This window comes from Lissotriton helveticus, chromosome 1_1, assembly GCF_964261635.1.
Source record: "Lissotriton helveticus chromosome 1_1, aLisHel1.1, whole genome shotgun sequence".
Lineage (NCBI taxonomy): Eukaryota > Metazoa > Chordata > Amphibia > Caudata > Salamandridae > Lissotriton > Lissotriton helveticus.
Window position 1 is genome coordinate 1,006,541,433 of NC_136057.1, and position 21,771 is coordinate 1,006,563,203.

Here is a 21,771-nt window from a genome sequence, read left to right on the forward strand (position 1 = left end):
CTGTTGTAGGGCGCATCCTCGCCGAGGACTTCTAATAGACTATAGTATCATATACATGCAAACACAGCGCACCCCTATGGCGCGTATGGTTGTGCCCGGTAATGTTTTAGGCTTGACTGTGTGTGCGGTTAGTTGTACTGCTAGGACCCCCTCTCGCCCCGCCCCTCCCCACATACACCCATGTATACATGCGGGTACTCACCCTAACTCAACAGTGACTGGAATCAAGCACAAGTATGACAGACACGATTGAACAATTATGTATAGCTAGCAGTTTAGTTGTTGTGTATTGTAATTTAAAATGTTAATTTATTTTTATTGTCCTGTAAAATCAAAGGCATATATTATCAGTGCAATAAGATCATTGTATGTCTCACAACCTGAGACCCTGCCTATGCTGCTCAAGCAATTGTTATCGTAATGTTATGGATAGGATTACTAGCAACTCTTTTGTATAACTTGTTGAAAAGCAATAAAGAATATTTTTTTAAAAAAGGAAATCAAGATTTGAATGGCACCAAAGTCCCTCTGTCAGTAGTGCTTCTTAAAGTTCTTTTTGATCACATATTATCGACAACAGCTGCGTTGTTCACAGACAGACCAAAGTATACAAAATTACAGTTCGTAAAATATTATATATTCCTTCCTAAGAAAGCCTAATAAGGATTACTACACTGGAAATCTGCTTCCTCAAGTGTTGGTCAGAGTGGGTGACTAACACCAATCCCTTGCCGACTATGGTAATCTGTGAGATTCCATGTAACAAAATACCCGTCTACAGGTTTTAGCACAGTGTGCTTTAACATATGTCTGCATCAATAAATAAATTGGGCCTGCTGCTTTTGTTGTAACATTTTATAATGAACTGATCACACCTATGTTATCTGACATAACTCTTCCTAATTAACCAACGAGGCCTGTAGCCTTTACGACAGGCTTGTCAACATGATCAACTCAACCCTAATTTATTGGCCGTAAGCTTGATCATCAGGCAAGCATCAGACATAGTCATAAAATTACAAATACGAAGAAAATGGCAGTTGGCAAAACACTTTACAATCTTTCTAAAGAAGGCCTAATAAGGACTCCCACAGCACAAATCTTTTAACCCAAAGGTTTCCCAGAGGGGGTAATCAATGCCAAAGTTGGGGACTACTACAATAATCTGCGATATTGCAGAAAAGAAAATAATTCTCTACAGACTTTAGCAAAGTGTCATACCAATCCACACTCAAATGGCAGTTTGCTTTAACATAGTCTTAGCACAATAAATACATCATGCCTGCTGCCTTTTTCAGAGAGCATTGATAATTGCCACCACAAACAACCCAGCCTTGCCATGTTGAGCATAAGCTTATCCACAAGGCAAAAATTGCAATACATGCACTCATTTTCAGTGGAAGCACACAACGATTCCCAATCAACTGCTGTACTGCCGCGTCTCAACATGTGGGCGAGCCAAAGCCCCACTTGCAGTACCGTACATCTTCTAAAATCTTTTTCTATTGCTTTCATAAGATCTGGCAACAACTGCGCTGCCAAGGCAGACGTAAAAGCCTCTTTGCTTTCTGGGTCATTTGCACTTCAGCTCAGCAGTAAGGGGGATTCTGAAGTACCACAACCACTCTCTATTCATTATGATTATTAAATACCCTGCACCCGGCCTTTAAATTTAATAAAAAACAGCACTTTGTAAAACGAGTTTGATTCTGCCCAAGATTCTACCCAACCTCAGAAAAACAAGAAACGCTAAGGAACATTGCAAAGAAAATTGTTTATTAAGATATGACATTTTATGATATTTTGAAACAAATAGCAAGTAACATATAACTGTATGTCATATATTTATATACAGTGATTGCATCATTGGAACAAAACCATTCATGTGTAATCCTGGAATTTTGATGGCTAAATAACACCAGATACATCAGCTTTGTCCTGACAGTCAATATTGTCTCCAACTTTCTCCTTGCTTTTCCAGCACCATTGTTCCTTTGTGCCTGCCAGGGAACCTTCTACGCTTTTATGCTGGTCTGTGCATTATTTACAATTTCTGTAAACACATTTTCAAATGTTGCTTCCAAGCATCCTCTATCAACATCACATTGTGACATCTGATCCTTCAAGTACGGCTGAAAAAATGTACCCTCTTAATTAAATACTATATAATTCCCACAAGCCCTTCTTCCTCTGGTGAATTAATTTTCATGTAAAAATACCCTTCCCATAGCGTTTCGCTTATTGCTGCAATGTGATACAGCACATCCCACTGAAGCATTAGATTGCTGCAATGCAGCAGTGAATGTTTCACAGTGTTAACGACATCGACGCTGATGACGAGCTCAGCTCGTCATGAGGTACACCTCTCGTATGATCATGACGAGCTGAGCTCGTCATGAACCGCGGGTTTTTTAAAACTTCAGCGCACAGCGGGAAAATGCGCCGCATCTATGCGGTTAAAAAAGCAGTTCTCAGGACCAATACTCTAATGAAATCTTTAGTGCAGCTCCACATAAAGAAAATAGATATGCCAGCCATTCAAATTGTCTACTAAAAACTTGAGCAACTTGGAAGTATAACAACATTGTTAGCAATAGCACTGATCACAAGTGCTATGTAAGTAGCTCGCCACATTTTGGCACGGGATAGGTCAACAAGTGGTTCCTGACTCTCTCTGTCAACCATGGACATCAATTCACCAAAATCCCAGGGGTAGCAGAAGTGACTTCACATGCCCTTTGACCTTCACTTTCAGTCAAACACACACGTTTACACATAAATACACATTCACACTATCTCTCTAATGTAAACACACTCTCATCCGCAAGCATGCACACAGCATACATTTAAAAGCATATTTTACCCACCACAGCTGGCAGAGAAGGTCATATTTCAGCTAATTGTATACAAAAAGTTAAAAAAGTAATATGATTTACTATTAGTAAAGAAAATGACAGAAAACAAAGAGTTGAGCCCCAGCCGACGTCCATGAGGACAAGCTGACTGTGTTCCTGGCGCTGATTTTTCCAACTCAGAGGCCAGGGGTCGCCAAAGGCAGTGCCAGGTGTCACAGCTGCTGCCCCTGGCAACCCCTAAATTACGTCTATGGTGTCAATCTGTCTGTTCCCCAATCAAAAGCAAATCCATTCAACAACTATCCAGGATTTGTGAAATCTGCTCTCAAATGCATGTTTCAGTGACTGTGTTTACTTCTTGCTGAGGCATGGACTTTCCAACCTACTACCCACATGACTTGCTCTGTGCTACTCCCTTTTCACCCACCCTTGGCTCCCTATAGCTCAGGAGGTTTTTTCTTTCGGTGGACTGCTTCTTCCAGTCTTGCACTTGACCGTTCTTAATCCCTCTTCCCAGGGCATTTATTTTGGACAGCCAGTGAAAGGCAGAAAGATTATGTCATTTGATCCATATTAGGGCCTGGGCCATAAACCATGTCTATTCCCTTCTTGTCTCACAGAGGAACCCTTGTTTCATAGTGGTTTCATAGTGGTTCCCTCCAGTCCTTCCAGTACAGCATAGCCTTCACTAGATTCCTCTCATCTTCTCCTCTCACCTTCCCTCCCCTCGCTACTCCCCTCTTCTATGTCCTCCACTATACTGGCTTCTCGTCCCCTCACAATCCCCTTGCCTTACCTCTCCACTCCTATACCATCCCCCCCTTATCTTCATCAGTCTGTGTCCAAGAGCTATTCTTAACAGGATTGGGCCTTTGTCACTTCCGGATGCATCCTACATGAGGCATACTGTGGTTGCTTTACAGTGTATACTTGGGGTTGGGTGCTTGTCACTTCTGTGTGGACTCTATATAGCCTGGTTGCTTGACAGTGCACACTGAGGATCAGGCTTATGTCGCTTCGAGTGGACTAAACATACCATACACCTGCTGAACCCACTAATATAGAAACTAAGTCTCATGGTGGCCTTATTTATAGGAAAGTGATCACTTGTAAAGTGGTAGGTATGTGTGATTGTGTCTATTAACGCACTCCATAACACACCTCATGCTTATACACAGTGATGTTTGCCGCACATTTCAACTACATCTTCGAACATCAATCACCCCCACATCCCCAACATCTCTAATGTTTAACATACTACATCCAAAACCCTTTTAACCAAGAATATCGAAGGATTACCCATGATCCTGATGCAAACCAGAATGATCTGTGGCCCCATTAAGTGTATGAAGTGCTATATAAATACTACACTGTAATAAACCAGCATTGGCAAAGTAAATAGTTCTTATTTAGGTGATCTACTGACTTTGCAAAGGCCTTTTGCACACCACTGTGAAAAATGTTTTTACATCAAACATAAAAGCAATGAGGCGGCAGTGGGCATGATACTGGCAGATGCTTGAGTAATGATGTAATTGTACCTACATCACCAAGCAAGCATGCACCAGCATCATGTAGTGGTCACCATTTTTTTTGGATTACTTTATTTACTGATCCAAGATGGCGGATATCACTGTAAGTAAATAAAAAACATGGTTTAGTGAAAAAGCACTTAATGCACTGCTGAGAGGTTGAGCATCAAGCAGCAGCTGCTGGGCCCTACAAAAAAGGTAACGGGGCGGGGAGGACCTTGTGGTGCCAAAAAGGAGCAGGTGGGGGTAAGCAATGGGGACTAGGCTGGAGAGAAGAAATTAGATAAAAACTTAATGGTGGGTGGAGGAGAGTGGAAAAGAAGCACCAAAAAAAGAGAGCAACATGGAGGGTATGGATTGAAACACATGAGAGAGAGAGAAAATACAGAGGTAAGGGGAGAAGCACACAGGTAAAAGAGACCAACATGGAGCACAGGGGGTGGGGGGAAGAGAAGCACAGAAGCGAAACAGTTGGGAAATAAAAGCGCTTCCATGGAGTGCTGAGGAAAAAAATTAAAAAGTAGGCTATGCTCCAGTGGAGGGACAAACAAAAGATGGTCAAGCTGGGGCAAGGAAAGCCATTGAGTAAGAAGAAAGCAAATGAGTGACAAACATTCAAACAATGGTAAGCAAAGGTTTCAATGCAAGCTCTTGGTAAGCCCACAATAGTTTTTTTCCTACCAGACAACTGCACTTTGTGGTAGGCTCGACTTAAAAAGGGACAATGAGTGCATTATGAGGTCAAAATTAATCTGACGTTTCATTTGCTATCTTTGAGTGGGGATGCGTTTTCATTGTTTCAGGATAAACTGACAATTTTTTGGGGTGTGCCCAAGTTGTGTTTACATATGGTTTATCTTTACCTGTAATGATAGAGACAAGTTAAAAAGTAATAAAATAGAATTTCCTATAAGTCTGATTAGTTCAAGCATTTCCATCCATCACTTTTGTGCGACCTCATATGGATAGTACTCAAAATGATTAAATTACTTACCAGTAATTCCATTTTTCCAAGTCCAAGCTTCCTCATTTAATTTATTACATCTGAGGTATGTGCCATCCCCTCCCCCGACAGAAAATCCCCTTTAAAACAAACCCACCGAACCATGAAAAAGAAAATTATAGACCAGTCTACCTTCATTACATGTGGTATATGATACCCCGCACAGCTCAAGTACTTCCTGTATATAATCAACCTTAATATAAAACCCTTGTTTAAGTCAGCTGGATGATAGCATGAGGAAGTGAGCATTGAATTAAATGAGAAAGTTTAGACTTAACGTTTAATGGTGTTACTGGTAAGTAATAAAAGCACTACCTCTTAGACCCATTTCTTGTTTTCCTCATGATGTTGGGAGGACAAAAAGATGGCCCCAATTTAAAAGCTACCATATCCGGAAAAAAACCCCAGGAAAGAAAGAGAACCTAATTCTCTCAAACACCTAACATAATTTATCACCACTTAGGAACAAAGTCTTCAGATTCAGCATACAAAATCTACTGACTCAATAGGCTCAAAAGAAGGATACTTCAGAGCCTCTAAGATCAGAATCAGGCCCCAGCAAGGAACTACAGACCTTGAAGAAGGACACGTTAGGGAAACCTTTCAATAAGCATAAACCAGAGAGGTACTGATCTGAATTCCTCTCCAGGAATCCCTAAAAGCTTTAATAGATACCAATTGCACCCTCAAAGAAAAAAACTGTTAAACCAATCTGGATCCCTCCTGCAGAAAGTTACGAATCTTCACCACATCTGCCTGCATTAGATCTAAACCCCTTCCCTTTACCCCACACTCTGAAAGAATTCTAGTTATGGGGATAAGACTTTAAGGTGGAACCCCTCCTGCTCTGAAGTAGATTACTGTTCAGAAAGGCCCCTTGCTCCATCTTAAAGTCGCTAAATAGAGCCACACCTAGACCTTTTCTGGAAGGACCAGGAAGTTGGATATTTTGATATTTGAGTCCTTTTGATCGAATAGCCTGACTGGACGTGGTCTGGAACCTCACACTTACATGCAACGGAGGGGAAACCAAAGCACACAGCTATCACATCGCAGGTACTTAAGAGAGACATTCTTTTGACTTTGTTCAATCCCTGTATGTAAGTGCATGCACTGTAAGCATGTCAGATGTGTTGGTCTGTCCCAGTATTTACACAAATAATTTAAATCGCACTAATTTTTTATTTTACAGTGCTACTCATCCCAGTGCAGGATGTGATAGTGCTTTATGTAACATACATGATTATTGTCAATGTGTAAGTGTGTAAATCAATGTACAAGATGTATTACATACGACAGTGAGGGTTACAAGGTGTAGGAGTCACATGCTCACATCTCACTGTGCTATATTAGAAGAATAACAATTTTTGAACTGTAAGTAACAAAAGGACGTCTGTGTTTCAAGCAGTAACCCACTTACCTTTCTACATAAAATAAAAATCTGTCATCTGGACGTTACATGATATGCTTTGCATGAGACACATTAAACTTCGATACTTCTTTGATTCATATCTAGGACAGCACAAAACACAGATCTCTCCAGCAAAAGCGTTAACCGCCAGAGTTATCTTACGAATATTACTACTCCATGAGATTTACTGGGGACACAGACCTCTGCAGCAGGTGCCTTAACCCCATTAAAACGTTTTCAAATGCAGACTTTACAAACAATTGAGCAGAACAGATCTACTACCATGCTCCTACTTGTTACCAATTTCTTTAAAGTAGGGTTAAACCATAAATGTATTAGTTGAGGCCCAGATTTTGCGTTGGGGTTGCGCCAGTTTTACACAACCACAACGCAAAATCTCATTTGTTAAATCTCAATGTGCTCAAATGTACTCAAGATATACCTGATACACTTATGTGTGAGGTCTTAATATCTGGTGTTACTTCTTGTGATTTCACTTCCAGTGAGGTCCCTTTCTGGGATGCCACATGCAATTAACCCCTTAGGTGCTTCGGACGGCCCCAGGCCATCCGACGTCACGGTGGGCATGTGCAGACGACGGCTGGGGGCCGTCCGAATCCCACCCACTCAATAAAACCCCCGCACAGCATGAAATTTCGTGCAGTGCAGAAGGTATGGTGCAGGTGGTACCAGAATCATGGGATAGACAGGATATTAGTGAAAAAGCATTGCTTTTTAAAGACATGGGCCTATCAAGCCCTTCGTAGTAGCGGCAGTCGTGAGGAATCTGGCACGACTTGCTCTGAAGTAACTGTTGAAGGTGGGATAGATTTTATGGACCCTACTATATGAAAAGTACCACAGGGTAGCATTTTTGTAAAGTATAATTGTATTATATTTTCACTTTTACAAGCAGTGTGACACTAGATACAGTTGGTCCTGACGAATGCCACAAACCTACTGGGCAGTTAAGGCAGAAACATGTTGACCATGCTGACCACAATATGAAATAGGAGAAAATCCATGTCCCTGTTTCACTAAGCTTGTTTTTAACCCTACCCATTGGGGACCCACAATAAATGTAGTTATACCCACCAAGAGGTAGTTTTAATTCACTTCTATTTAGATAAATACACACACTCTGCCTTTCCTTCCCTATCGGAGTGCAAATAGGGCTGACCCAAAAATAAAACCTCCCGCTACTCACCCTAGGGCGAGTCGTAGCCCACACTGGGTACCTTGCGGCCCCAGTGTGAAGAGGAGACCGAATGATGAATCATGGCACCCTAGGGTGAGTGAGGGTTCTCTTCTTTAAAAAGCAATGCTTCTTCATTAATATCCTGTCCCTCCCCTGATTCTGGTACCACCTGCCCCATACATTTTGTGAGTTATTTGTTTAGGAGTAGTATGGAGAGTGGTGTAAAACACTCCAAAAGACCCCAATTGGTGCGATGCCATGCGCTGTGATGGAATGCGCCATCATTTCACTTGCATACCGCCTAACTTGGTTAGTCCCCCCCACTTCTTTTTTTAGGACGTGTGGCCAGCCTACATTTTCAGTGCTCAGACCACTAGTAGTGATGTCTTTAGAGTGAAAATTGTCACCCATTGAGAATGGCGTCCTTGAAGGGCACAGCCCATGTTAGGAATATGCACTTCTCTGAAATGCAACAGATTTGCATCATTGTATTGCTGTAATGAAATTTGTGGTTTAAAAACCACACATGGCACACCCCAAATCGTCAAACTATCTCCAATATTTTGGTAACCATGTTGAAATGACCCATCCAGAACTTAAAACAATATGCTAGATGAGATGTTGTCCATGATGTTGACAGGGACATCACAACCTCAGGAAGCCAGGAAAGAGTAGACAAGTTTGTAAAGAGGGAGTAACAATTGATCACAATAGCACATCTTCTGTTTTAGTGACACACACAATGAACCTCTTTGCACGTTGAGCTCTGCTTCACAGCACAGTACTCCTCGAGAGAGCATGGTAAACTCAGGGACTTTAAAAATGAATTGTATGCTGTAGTCACTGTAGATTGTTCAATAGGTTCTCCACGGGTACATTTCAAACCTTGGTATGTTCTAGGGGTAAGAGCATGGTTGCTGAGCCTCCTGGAGAACATCATCACCACATAAAACTCCACCCTTATTGAGGTTGCCAGTTGTTCAGAAGACTGGCATATGCAGTCTCAAAACCTCATGAAGTATCATGCTTTCGCTCTGGGACTGTGAACTGTTTATAGCATTTGGTAGATCTGCAATGCAAGCCCCAAGCCCCATGCTATGCTCAGTCACAGGGATTCTTGGGTTTTCCAAATGTGTGGGAAGCACAATGTTTAGGTTCCACTCCTTAATCAATGGAAAAGTCTTACTCTGGATTTTCAGGCTATATGGGGGAGATTAGGGGAACAAGATCCTTAGTATGGCCACTTCACAACAGGCTTCACCAGATGAGTCCACTTTCAGTTGAAGAGAGTACAGGTGGGCATTTTACCATTACCACGTATCATTCTCCACTTCTTGGAGGCGAACTGCCCAGAAAGTCTTCCACACCAAACCCTGCCTCAAGGCTTTCCTAGAAGGCTGACTCATGATGCATCGTCTCCTCACCATGTACCATCACAGGATTGACTGCGAGTATTCCCTCACTCCAATGTTGCTGTCTGAGATGTCCTATGCTAAGCTCCTTGCCAGCTTCCTTCTGTAAGCTCCTTGCCAGCTTCCTTCTGTAAGGATCCTGCAGTGTCTTCCTCTGTATGATCCGCACATCAGACCTCTTTGCAAGGTTCCACGCCAGGGTTAACCACACCCATGATACATATCCCACACTGCTCCATCTGAGGGTCTTCAGGCGTGCGGACTATCAATGTCCCACACCAAACTCAATCTCGATGGGTCTGGCCAGAGGTTACGGACTACGCAATACCACTCAGTTCCATGGGTCTGCTCGGTGCTGCTGATTGTAGCTCTGTAATTTCACCTGGTCTCGGATTTGATTGGCTAAGATCTGGGACAGCAGAATTCCAACCAACTGTAAAGAAAGGACAAGAATAGATTAGTTGGACTTCGACAGGTGCCTCGCTCAAAAACTACAAGAAACAAGCTCTCATTGCACAATGAGGACTTTCCTCGGGTCGAGCAAGTCCAGTACTTTTTTGTCATCAAGGAGCGCTCAAAGGATGAAAGTGATAATTGTTTCGACCAGTAGGAGCACGCTTGGAGTAATCAGGTTTATACTTCAAACAGTTCAACCAGTCAGTCACAGGCAACAACTCTGATGAGACTGAGTCACCAGCAAGCCAGATGAAGCTAAACCAGTCTACAGGACAGGGAACGAACTCTCTGTAGTGGGCGTCGATAACAGCCCGTGTAAATGCTGATGAGGTTGTGGATACCATCTGAATCAATAGTACAAGTTATATGTATCGGTCCACATTTATTGATTTTACGAAGGAAGTTTTAACACCAATGTTTTAACAGGCTAGGTGGAAGGTCGACTAAGGAAGATGTTACAGCGTCTATGCAGGGTTCAGGTCTCCAGATAATCTGCTGATTACTAAAATACCTAAAAGGAATGCGTTACTTACCTGTAACAGCAGTTATCCAGTATTGGTGTCTTTCATAGATTCACATGCCTGAATCATTCCCCGTCGTCGAGATGGGAGCCCCGGTAATAGAAAAGTAATGTCTAATAGACATACATAGAGAAAAGTAGGCCTAAAGGCCTTGCCTTAGTAGCCTGTCTGTGTCCTTTTGTAAAAAGGACCAAAATCCTGAAGGTAGCCAATCAGCTACCACCTCCCTCTAGAACCTTCCTGCCAGGAGCCTCAGTCTCTCAGATTTTCGTACGCACCAAGCTAGGTAGACGTAGTATATGTTCTGGAGTGAGAGATGAGTACTTCCTGGGGAGGCGGGAGGGTTGCATGTGAATCTATGAAAGACACCAATACTGGATAACTGCTGTTACAGGTAAGTAACGCATTCCTTATCCAGTATTATCGGTGTCTTTCATAGATTCACATGCCTGAATCAGAATAGCAAGCAATACATTATGCACATTTGCGATGGAACATAAGAATTAGTCTGAGATAAACATATCATACGACTATAAACCATCAGTAACACAAGGAATAAGTAAATAAATGTGCATACCATTGCAGGACGGTAGGAAGAAGGAAGGCTCATCTCACTGGAATAGATGGCGAAGTACAGCCTGGCCCACAGCTGCATCCTGCATCAGTTCCGTATCCAGGCAGTAGTGCCTGGTAAATGTATGCGGCGATTTCCAGGTCGCTGCTCTGCAAATGTCCAGAATCGGTACTCCAGCGAATAGTGCTGCCGATGTGGACACAGCCCTTGTGGAATGCGCTCGGACTGTGGAATGTAATGGACGTCCGGCTTTGTCATGGCAAAAGGCAATTGCCGCTGATATCCATCGAGAAATGCTTTGCTTAGAGAGTGGCATGCCTTTTCTAGGTCTGCTGAAGGCTATGAAAAGTTGATTTGTTTTTCTGAAATTTTTTGTTCTGTCTAGATAAAACTTTAGACATCTCTTGAGGTCCAAAGAGTGGAGAGATCTTTCAGCCACAGTACTTGGGTTCGGGAAGAATGAGCGAAGTACAAGTGGTTCATTGAGATGGAAGTCCGAGGGGACTTTAGGAATGAAGCGAGGATTAGTTCTTAAAATGACTCTGTCCTCTCTGAATTGCATGAAAGGATCTTGTATAGAAAGCGCTTGTAACTCACTGACCCTTCTTGCTGATGTTAAGGCCAAAAGAAGTGCAGTTTTCCAAGAGATGTATTTGAGATCAGCCCTATGTATGGGCTCAAATGGATGTTTCATCAATTGGTTGAGTACTATATTAAGGTGCCATGTTGGTGGTATACGTCTTGGCCTTGGAAAAGATCTATAGAGTCCTTTAAGGAATTGCTTTATCAGCCAGTTGGACCATAGTGAGGGACCTCTTGAAGTCCTTGTAAAGCGTGAGATTGCTGCTAGATGAACTCTAATGGAGGCATGTGCAAGCCCTGTTTGTGCCAGATGTAGTAAATAAGGTAGTATTTGCTCTGGCGTGATTCTGAAAGGATGGATATTGTTGTCTGAACACCAAATACAAAAGCGTTTCCATTTCAAGGAATAAGTTTTGTTTGTACTGACAGCTCTTGCTTTAGCTAGGACATCCTTGCACTCCTGCGGGATGTTTAGGTGACAGAATTCTCTGTACTCAGGAGCCATGCCGATAATCGGAGAGATTTCAGATTCGGGTGGAGTACTTGGCCTCTGGACATTGAGAGAAGAGTTGGATGTTGACGTAGTTGGATTGATGGTCGAACAGAAAGGCGACGGAGGTCCGTGAACCAATGTTGTCTCGGCCAGTATGGGGCAATGAGAATCAAGGTGCAGTGTTCCATTTTCATTTTCCGAATGACTCTGGTTATCAGGGGAAATGGCGGAAATGCGTACGCAAACACGTTGCGCCATGCGATGGAAAATGCATTTCCTAGTGACCTCGGTTGGGGATGCCAGCTTGCGAAGCTGTGGCATTTGGCGTTTTCCCGGGTGGCAAAGAGGTCTATGTGCGGTTTCCCCCATGCCGAGAAGATGTCGTTGAGAACTTGTTGGTCCAGTTCCCATTCGTGGGACAGTGACCTCTGTCTGCTGAGAGCGTCTGCTATTATGTTGTCTTTTCCTGGGACATACTCTGCTGTCAATGTGATGTTGTTGAGCAGTAGCCAGTTCCAGATTTTTTGCGATTCTCGAGACAGCGTCAGAGAACGCGTTCCTCCCTGCTTGTTCAAGTAGTGCATTGTGGTTGTGTTGTCCGTGCGCACAAGCACTGCTGAGTTTTTGATGCGAGGGAGGAATGCCTGAAGAGAGTGAAGAACTGCTCTCAGTTCTAGGAGGTTGATGTGTAGGGATTTTTCTCTGTCTGTCCATTTGCCACTGATTTGCAGATCCTGAAGAACTGCACCCCATCCCTCCAGAGAAGCGTCTGTTGTTATGACGTGTGGAGTTGCTGGTATCAAGAACGTTAGACCTTTGGATAAGTTCTTGTTCGTCGTCCACCACAGCAAAGCCTTGGTTATTTGTCGAGTGATAACTATGTGATCCTCGAAAGAGCCTGTACATTGGGTCCACTGTTTGTTCAGGGCCTCCTGAAGGGGGCGCATTCTGAGCCGACAGTGTGGCTTGAGAAGTATGCAAGAAGACATCATCCCTAGAAGGGATTTGAAAGTTCGGACTTTGATGGACTTTTTCGAAGACACTGCGGTACCCAGAGCCATCAGTTTGTGTTTTCTTTCTTGAGAAGGGAAGGCTTTGGAAGAAATGGTGTTTAGAGTAGCCCCCAGGAATGTTATAATTCTGGTGGGTTGTAAGGTTGATTTCTCGTAGTTGAGAGTTAAACCTAGGTGCTGGAAAATATCGAGACAGGCGGTTGAAGACAGCTGCGCGTCTGTGAGAGATGGTGCTTTCACCAGCCAGTCGTCTAGGTAGGGGAAGACCTGGTGATTCTGCTGTCTGAGAAAAGCTGCCACTGGAGCCAGGCATTTCGTAAAAATGCGTGGCGCTGATTTGAGGCCAAATGGTAGGACACAGAATTGGTAGTGTTGACCTGCCACTTCGAAGCGAAGGAATTTTTTGTGGCGATTGTGTATCGGGATATGGTAATATGCGTCTTGCAGGTCCAAAGACGTCATATAGTCTCCTTCCTCTAAGGATCCTAAGATTTCCTGGATCGTCACCATTCGAAACGATTGGCTCTTTAGGAAGGCATTGAGTGCCCTGAGATCGAGAATGGGCCTCCATTTCTTCTTTTTCTGCTGACTTAAAAAGAAGCGGGAATAAAATCCCTTCCCTTTCTGGGCGGATGAAACTCGTTCTATTGCTCCCTTCTTCAGCATTGAAGAGATTTCTTTTAGAAGCAAACAAAGGTGCTTGTGTGGAAGTTTGCGAGGAGGAGTTAACGGTGGGATTGAGTTGAATTCCAATGTGTGACCGTGCTGGATTAATTGGAGAACCCACCGATCCGTCGTTATCGATCTCCAGTTGTGGAGGAAATGTGTCAATTTTCCTCCAATCTTGAGAGGACACGACGGTGTGGGGAGTGTCTGCTGGAATAGGTCATTGTCTTCCTCCGGTCGTTTTCTTCTGGGATTTGCCCCTGAAGTTCGATCTCCCATAGGAGGTCTGACGACCTTGTTGTTGCTGTCGCTGCTGATATTGTGAGCGATTTTGGTTGTAGGAGTAAGAGGATCTTCCCTGATATGATCCTCTGTATGTGGGCTGACCTCGTCCTCTGTTCCCTCGAAAGGACTGAGTTTTGAATTGTAAAGTCCCGAGAGCTCTTGCAGTGTCAGTGTCTTTCTTGATCGTCTGCAAGGCTTCATCTATCTTTGTTCCAAATAGATGTTGTCCGTCATAGGGCATGTCCAAAACTTTGGTTTGGACCTCTTGACGGAATGACGTCGCTTTGAGCCATCCTTGTCTGCGCAAGACAACTGCGCCTGCTAGCTGTCTAAAGCCTGTCATGGCGACATCCACAGCTGAATCAATGATCTCCGATGCGGACATCTGTCCTTCTTTAAGGAGTGACTGGACTTCATCCTTTAAATCTTCTGGTACATCCGTCAGATACGGAACAATATCTTCCCATAATTGTCTATTGTATCTGCCTAGCAGAGCAATGGCGTTGGCCACCTTTACCGTCATGGCTGACGTTGTGGAGAAGCGTTTGCCGATGCCATCTAATTTTCTGCCCTCTTTGTCTGGTGGCGCTGACAGTGGCGAGGATGGATTTCTGGAATTCTTTTGAGCGGCTTGGGTGACTACGGAATCCGGCTTGGGATGTGTATTAAGGCAAATAGGTGCAGATGTTGGTGCCTTATACTTTTTGTCTAGTCTAGGCACCACTATTGATACAGAAGCAGGCGTTTGCATGAGTTGCTGACCTTGTTCCCAGATGTAATCTATTATGGGAATTGACCTCGCCGATTTCTTTATAGGATCTTTAAAGTGGATCACTGAAATATTATCGACGGTCACATTATCGACTTGCTAAAATATCGTTGATTAATTATCGACTACAAAAATATCGACTTTCTATACTTATTACAAGAACTACAAAAATATCGAGTCAAAAATATCGAGTATTTAGAATATCGAGTACTTAAATATCGCCTTAATAAATATCGACTACAAATATATTGTTGTTCATGAAATTACCCCTAACACTACAAAAATATCGACTACTAAAATATAGAGTGCTAAAATATCGTTTCTAAACAAATATCGAGTTATTTTTTGTACCCTTTCATGTCTAAAATACCATATTAATAGTCTATAAAAGTCATTGTTCTATACAAAAAACCTTTTACATATAATACCTGTTACTTTTATAACGTTCCTATTTATCTACATTTACTATAAATTCTATTAAATGCGTTATATCATTTGAAAAATAATCTTTACATGTAAATAACATGTTAAATCACCACATACCACCATTCTCACATCAACAAACACACCAATTAAATTAAAAAAAATTCAAACTAGCCTATACAATCATTTCTTTCATCCTGCAACCAATCAAATCAAAGCACACAAAATACACATACTATAAAAGGGATACATGCATTATACCATTTGCTGCTGCTAACTCTATAGAAAGAAGATGCCAACACTCTGAAGATTTTGTTCCTGAACAAACATCTTTAAAGATCCAGTTTACTACCTAATTATTCAAGTAAGTTACAATGCACTATTTAGAAATCTAAATTAGTAGTGTACTATTTTACTTATATCTCCTAACTCTTGCACTTATGTAATTTTTATCTCCTCCTACTTTTGATAGAAACTACTACAAATAAATTCCTAATACATGCTCCTATTTCTTCACCTAGAAAATCAGATAGTAAGTATATATTAATGCTCTGTTATACACCAACTGCTGTTTTTAAGCACTATTTCACAAGATTCATACTTTATTTTAAACATTTTTTTGACAGATAATCAGCGATTTTCCTATTTCAACACTACAAATGTATAAAACTACACTAATTAAACATGTAAGTATATATGTTTTTGTTAGTAAACACCCAATATTAAAAATGCTATTTTCTAAACAACATATCTTGCATATTACATCTTCCCTACAGATCCAATAAAATCATCCAACATCAACTATACCAAAAGACAAGACTACCCTTGTAAAAAATGTAAGTATACTTCTAATTTGTCTTTTTACTTCCGAAAAAACCCAGAACTATATTCTTAACACCATGTTTTGTATTTTATATTTCCTCTACAGATATTGTGAATACATCATACATCTATTCTACCTACAGCAAACAAAACTACTTATTTAGAAGTTAGTATACTTTTAAAGATTTCCACTTTCCCAACGGTTCCAAATAATTTTTATATTATTTAACATTTATTTATTCTATCTTCTCTACAGATCTGAACTTTTCTACCTTGATGTACTCCACCAAATACTACAACTCAACTATTTAAACAAGTAAGTATATGTAATGTTCACATCAAATGTACTACTAAGCAAAATTAAAAAGTGCTTTTTCCTTGGAAAAACGTTTGTTATGTGTAAACATTAACTTAGCATTTCTATATTTTCATACCAACAGTCAATAAAGATATACATACAAGACAATCCTTCAAAATACAGTTCTGCATTTGTGATTACTACTTCTAGTAACTGTAAGTATAAATACAACATTAATTATGTTTGCACCACAAAGTGAAATAGATGTTTATTGATTTTGTTTCTTTCTACTCTTTCCTAGAACAAGTAAAACAAAATGACAGAAGGTGCAGAATTTGTTATGTCACAGAAAAATAAATTACTGTTATGTTATATGGGTTATGTTTATAATGAGGAAAGACAAAGTGGTAGAAAAGTTTTCTGGAAATGTACAAAATATTACTCAAACAAATGTTATGGAAGGGCTACGACTGAGGAAACTAATGTGTTATTTACCAGGGAACACAATCATCCCCCCAATGTCACAGAAATTGAAATAAGAGATGCTTTAGAAAGTATTAAAACTGCTAGCACACAAAGTGATAAACCAACAACACAAATCCTTAAAGAGGAACTGTTAAAAGTCCCAGCACATGCTTCAGGTCAACTACCCTCTATTGACTCCCTAAAACGCACAATTGCATACACTAAAAGACGCACTTCCACAACCCCACCCAACCCTACTACTTTTGAGGAAATTATTATTTCACCAGAAATGTCCATCACACACAATAAAGACAAATGTATCCTTTTTGACAATGAAAGCAGTACAAACAGAATCATAATGTTTGCAACTGCAAGTAATTTAAGAAAAATCCAACAGTGTCCCCAATGGATGATGGATGGAACATTTAAACCATGCCCAAAACCTTTTTATCAACTATATTCCATCCACGGGTTATACCATAACTATAACATCCCTTTCATTTACTGCTTGCTACCAAACAAACAGCAAAACACTTACACAGAAATATTAAATGTTCTCAAAAATGAAATGAATAATTATTTTCCAGAAAAAATAATTATTGATTTCGAATTAGCTATGATTAATAGCATTTTGAAAACATTTCCACACACAGCAATCCAGGGTTGCTACTATCATTTCAATCAGAGCATATGGAGACATCTCCAGAAATCAACTTTAAGTATTTTGTACTCAACAGATAGCACCTTTGCCTATCAAATTAAAAAATTGATAGCACTGGCCTACGTTCCTGTTACCGATGTAGCAGAACACTATAATTTATTAATTGACAGCACATATTACAAGAGGAATGAAGATAAACTAACACCATTACTGGACTATTTCGAAGATACTTGGGTGGGAAGGTTGCACAGATCTGGACATCGACGCCAACCCAAATTCCAAATACCTTGGTGGAATGTCTATCTTAGTACTTTAAACCAAGAGGCTAAAACAAACAACAGTGTAGAAGGCTGGCATAATGCTTTCCAAGCTACCACAAGCAGAACAAGACCCACATTCCATAACCTACTAGATGCTTTGATAAAAGAACAAAGCTATCAAGAACTAAGAATGGAACAATCTGTGACCCAAATTGGTCCAAAACTAAGTAAACAAACTAAACAAATGTTCCGACTACTGCAAAGTCAAGTCACACTATATCCTACAACTAGAGGATTAGAATACCTGTCATTAATAGCTAAAACCCTACTATAAAAATGTCTACAAAATATACTAATGTCTGCTTCCAATAATGCTACATATAAAAATCATAAACATTTGTAAACAATTATAAGTAATACATATTTGTTTAACAAACTTATCATAATTTTGGACATTATTTCTGAACAAATATGCAATATTTATAATTACATCACACATACACATTACATAAAGATCGACATTTCCCACCCAATAAAAAAAGTTTTTTAAATACTTAACATTTTTGTAGATGAAAAAGACGTAATGAAGCAAAATACAATCCATACAATCCATTACAATGTAGGACAATTCCAATATGGGAAACCATCAAAAACCCGAAAAATATGTAAAAATAAAATAAACGCTCCAGGAAATCCCGAAAACAGTAGTGTGGACACTTTAGTATTTAAAGTGATATACACACAACTTTAAAAAAACGGTCACGCATATCAATGTATCAATCCAATACGAAACGCTCCAAAAACCCGAAAAAAGGTAAAAAAAATTAAAATCCGCTCCTGGCAAACACGAAAAATAGGAGATACACGTCAAAATATAACCATAATAAGTCATACATTATTATCTCCGAAAAAAACCACGCATCCTTCCATGTAGTTTTCATGCGAGGAACCGGAACCTGTAAAAAAACATAGATAACGAAACCCACCCACAAATAACCCATAACATATGTAATTACACTCACAATTAACATTAACCATGTAAAAAGACATTTCCCAACACTTAAAATAACACTAGAACTAAAACATACACGACGCATCTATAACGACGACATTACACCTAAACTCTACATAAACAATTCATACATACACACAAAAACACTACACAGTTCGAATATACCCTCAAACATTACCATTGACTTATAAATTGTATGTAAAATTAACCTTACCTCTCTCCACACGAAGCAACTCCCAACCGCGAGCTTCTCCAGTCCTGAATGGAACGCAATAACCTTACGCGGGGAAAAAGTAGTCCCCTTAACCCAATTTTGAAAAGGTATCATAGAAAACACAATGTTATAGTATAAAAATATAATACATACACATTGTTATTATAACAAATTAATACACTAGACTCATAATAATTTAAACTGTTGAAAAAATATAAATTTCTTTAATATTAATTAATATATAGTAATTAATATATATTAATAATATTAAAAAAAGTATGTAACACTTGAAATAATAAAAGTAAATATTTTCTTATTGTGTACATTTATAGGAATAACTTTGTGTTTGTTTAGAACTAAACATTATTATTTTTTATGTAATTAATTAATAATAATAAATAATAAAACATTTATTGTTATTAATAAAAATATATAACCATTTACTATATAAATAATGCCCTTAAATAATGTATATTTATTTCTCTGATGTATGTATTTCTGAAAAGAAAAGATAAATGTTTAAGTTTATTAATAATACTAATAATAAATATATTTGTTATTATTTTTATTAATTATTAAAACATGTTTTTTTAATAATTTCTAAGTATTATAAAAGTATATAATTGCATAAATAATCTTTTACCAATACCAGATATTATTATTAAACATATTATTCTCATTTACAGTTATAAAGTTAACATAATATATTCATATGTTTAATTTAAAAACAACATTGTCAGAAATATGTGCCAAAAATTGTCTTAATTTGTATTTCCATAGCTTGAGCAAATATAATAATTGTCATGTTACTTTATAAAAATTTAAATTTAAAAAGTAAATATTTAATAATATTAATATATAATATTAACATTATTAAATATAAATGAAAGAAACAGAAAAGTAACTGTTATTTTATGTATTTCAATATAAATACTTGTTACTCAAAGTTGATGATAATAAATATTGTTATTGATAGAAAAATGTTGTGAAATAATTTTGTGTGACAAATTACAACATGTACATAAATGATAATGTGTTAATCTGCAAATACTACATTTCCAAAAATGTTCATGTATTTTTTGATTGTGATTGTATTGTAGTACACATTAAAAAAATAAAAAATTGTAATAAAGTTTTGTGAAAACATCCATTTTGCATTATTGTTTAATATAATAACACGCTAATGTACAATTATATGCAAATGTTTTGGACACTGACCAATTAATAATTGCTATTCCTACTCCTGTCAAGCTATTATCAGAGAAGTTGCAGGACACTGACCAATTATTATTTACTATTCCTACTCAAGTGAAACTAATATCTGGAAAGGTGCTGGACACTGACCATGTATAAATTAGAATAGCTACTTAAGTATAATGTTATTGTATAAAATATTGTCAAATAATCATATATATTATAATAAATATTATGTACATATATTTAGAGTATATTTTTTGCTGAGTAGTACCAAAACTTTTTATTAGCCTAAAAATTAGCAACTTTTAGTCACTAAAATGTTTTCAATATATTTAAAATTTTTATATTTTTGTAGCACACTTTATATACACAAAACTGACCCTGAACACTAAAAATACCCCTTTACCCAAAAACTGAAAACTGTCCCTGAACTCAAACATATACCCCTTTAGCCAAGAACTGAAAACTGACCCTAAGCCCTAAAAATACCCCTTTATCCAATAGCTTAAAACTGACCCTGAACTATAAAAAATACCCCTTTATCCAAAAACCCAAAACTTACCCTGAACCCTAAAAATACCCCTTTACCCAAAAACTTAAAACTGACCCTGAACCCAAAAAATAACCCTTTACCCAAAAACAGAAAACTGACCCTGAACCCCAAAAAATACCCCTTTATCCAAAAACCCCAAACTGACCCTGAACCCTAAAAATACCCCTTTATCCAAAAACTGAAAACTGACCCTGAATCCAAATAATACCCCTTTACCCAAGAACTGAAAACTGACCCTGAACCCAAATAATACACCTTTGGCCAAGAACTGAAAACTGACCCTGAACCCAAAAAAACTCCTTAACCCAAGAACTGAAAACTGACCCTGAACCTTTAAAAAAAACCTTTTCCCAAAAACTGAAAACTGACCCTGAACCAAAAAAAATACCCCTTTATCCAAAAACCCAAAACTGACCCTGAACCCTAAAAATACCCCTTTATCCAAAAACTGAAAACTGACCCTGAATCCAAATAATACCCCTTTACCCAAGAACTGAAAACTGACCCTGAACCCAAATAATACACCTTTGCCGAAGAACTGAAAACTGACCCTGAACCCAAAAAATCTCCTTAACCCAAGAACTGAAAACTGACCCTGAACCCAAATAATACACCTTTGGCCAAGAACTGAAAACTGACCCTGAACCCAAAAAAACTCCTTAACCCAAGAACTGAAAACAGACCCTGAACCTTAAAAAAAACCCTTTACCCAAAAACTGAAAACTGACCCTGAACCCTATAAATACCCCTTTAACCAAAAACACAAAACTGACCCTGAACCCTACAAATACTCCTTGACCCAAAAATATTTATTATTGTTTAATTACCAATTATTAATTAACAATAACAATGAAGTTAATATATGAACACATTAGCTGTAATTAATTTAATGTAATAATTAATAATATATTTTCAAAAATAATTAATTAACAATAAAAAAAAATAAAGAAAAATGTCTAAATAATATAATAAACAAAATTATATAAAATAATTAACAATTAATTAATAATAAAAAATATATAAAAAATATATTAAATAATTAATTTAATGATATTAATTATAGATTTAATTAACTAATTAATAATAATTATTTACC

At 38.7% G+C, this 21,771-nt stretch overlaps 1 protein-coding gene across 1 annotated transcript in view; it reads right to left on the minus strand.

The window, feature by feature from the left end:
• Positions 1-8,463: 8,463 nt before the first annotated feature.
• TSPAN33 (tetraspanin 33) overlaps positions 8,464-21,771 on the minus strand; it is a 156,798-nt gene continuing 143,490 nt past the window's right edge. Inside the window, exon 8 of the mRNA XM_078677670.1 lies at positions 8,464-9,844. Within this exon, the coding sequence (XP_078533796.1) occupies positions 9,743-9,844 (102 nt within the window). The 3' untranslated portion in view covers positions 8,464-9,742. The remainder of the gene's footprint in view (positions 9,845-21,771) is intronic.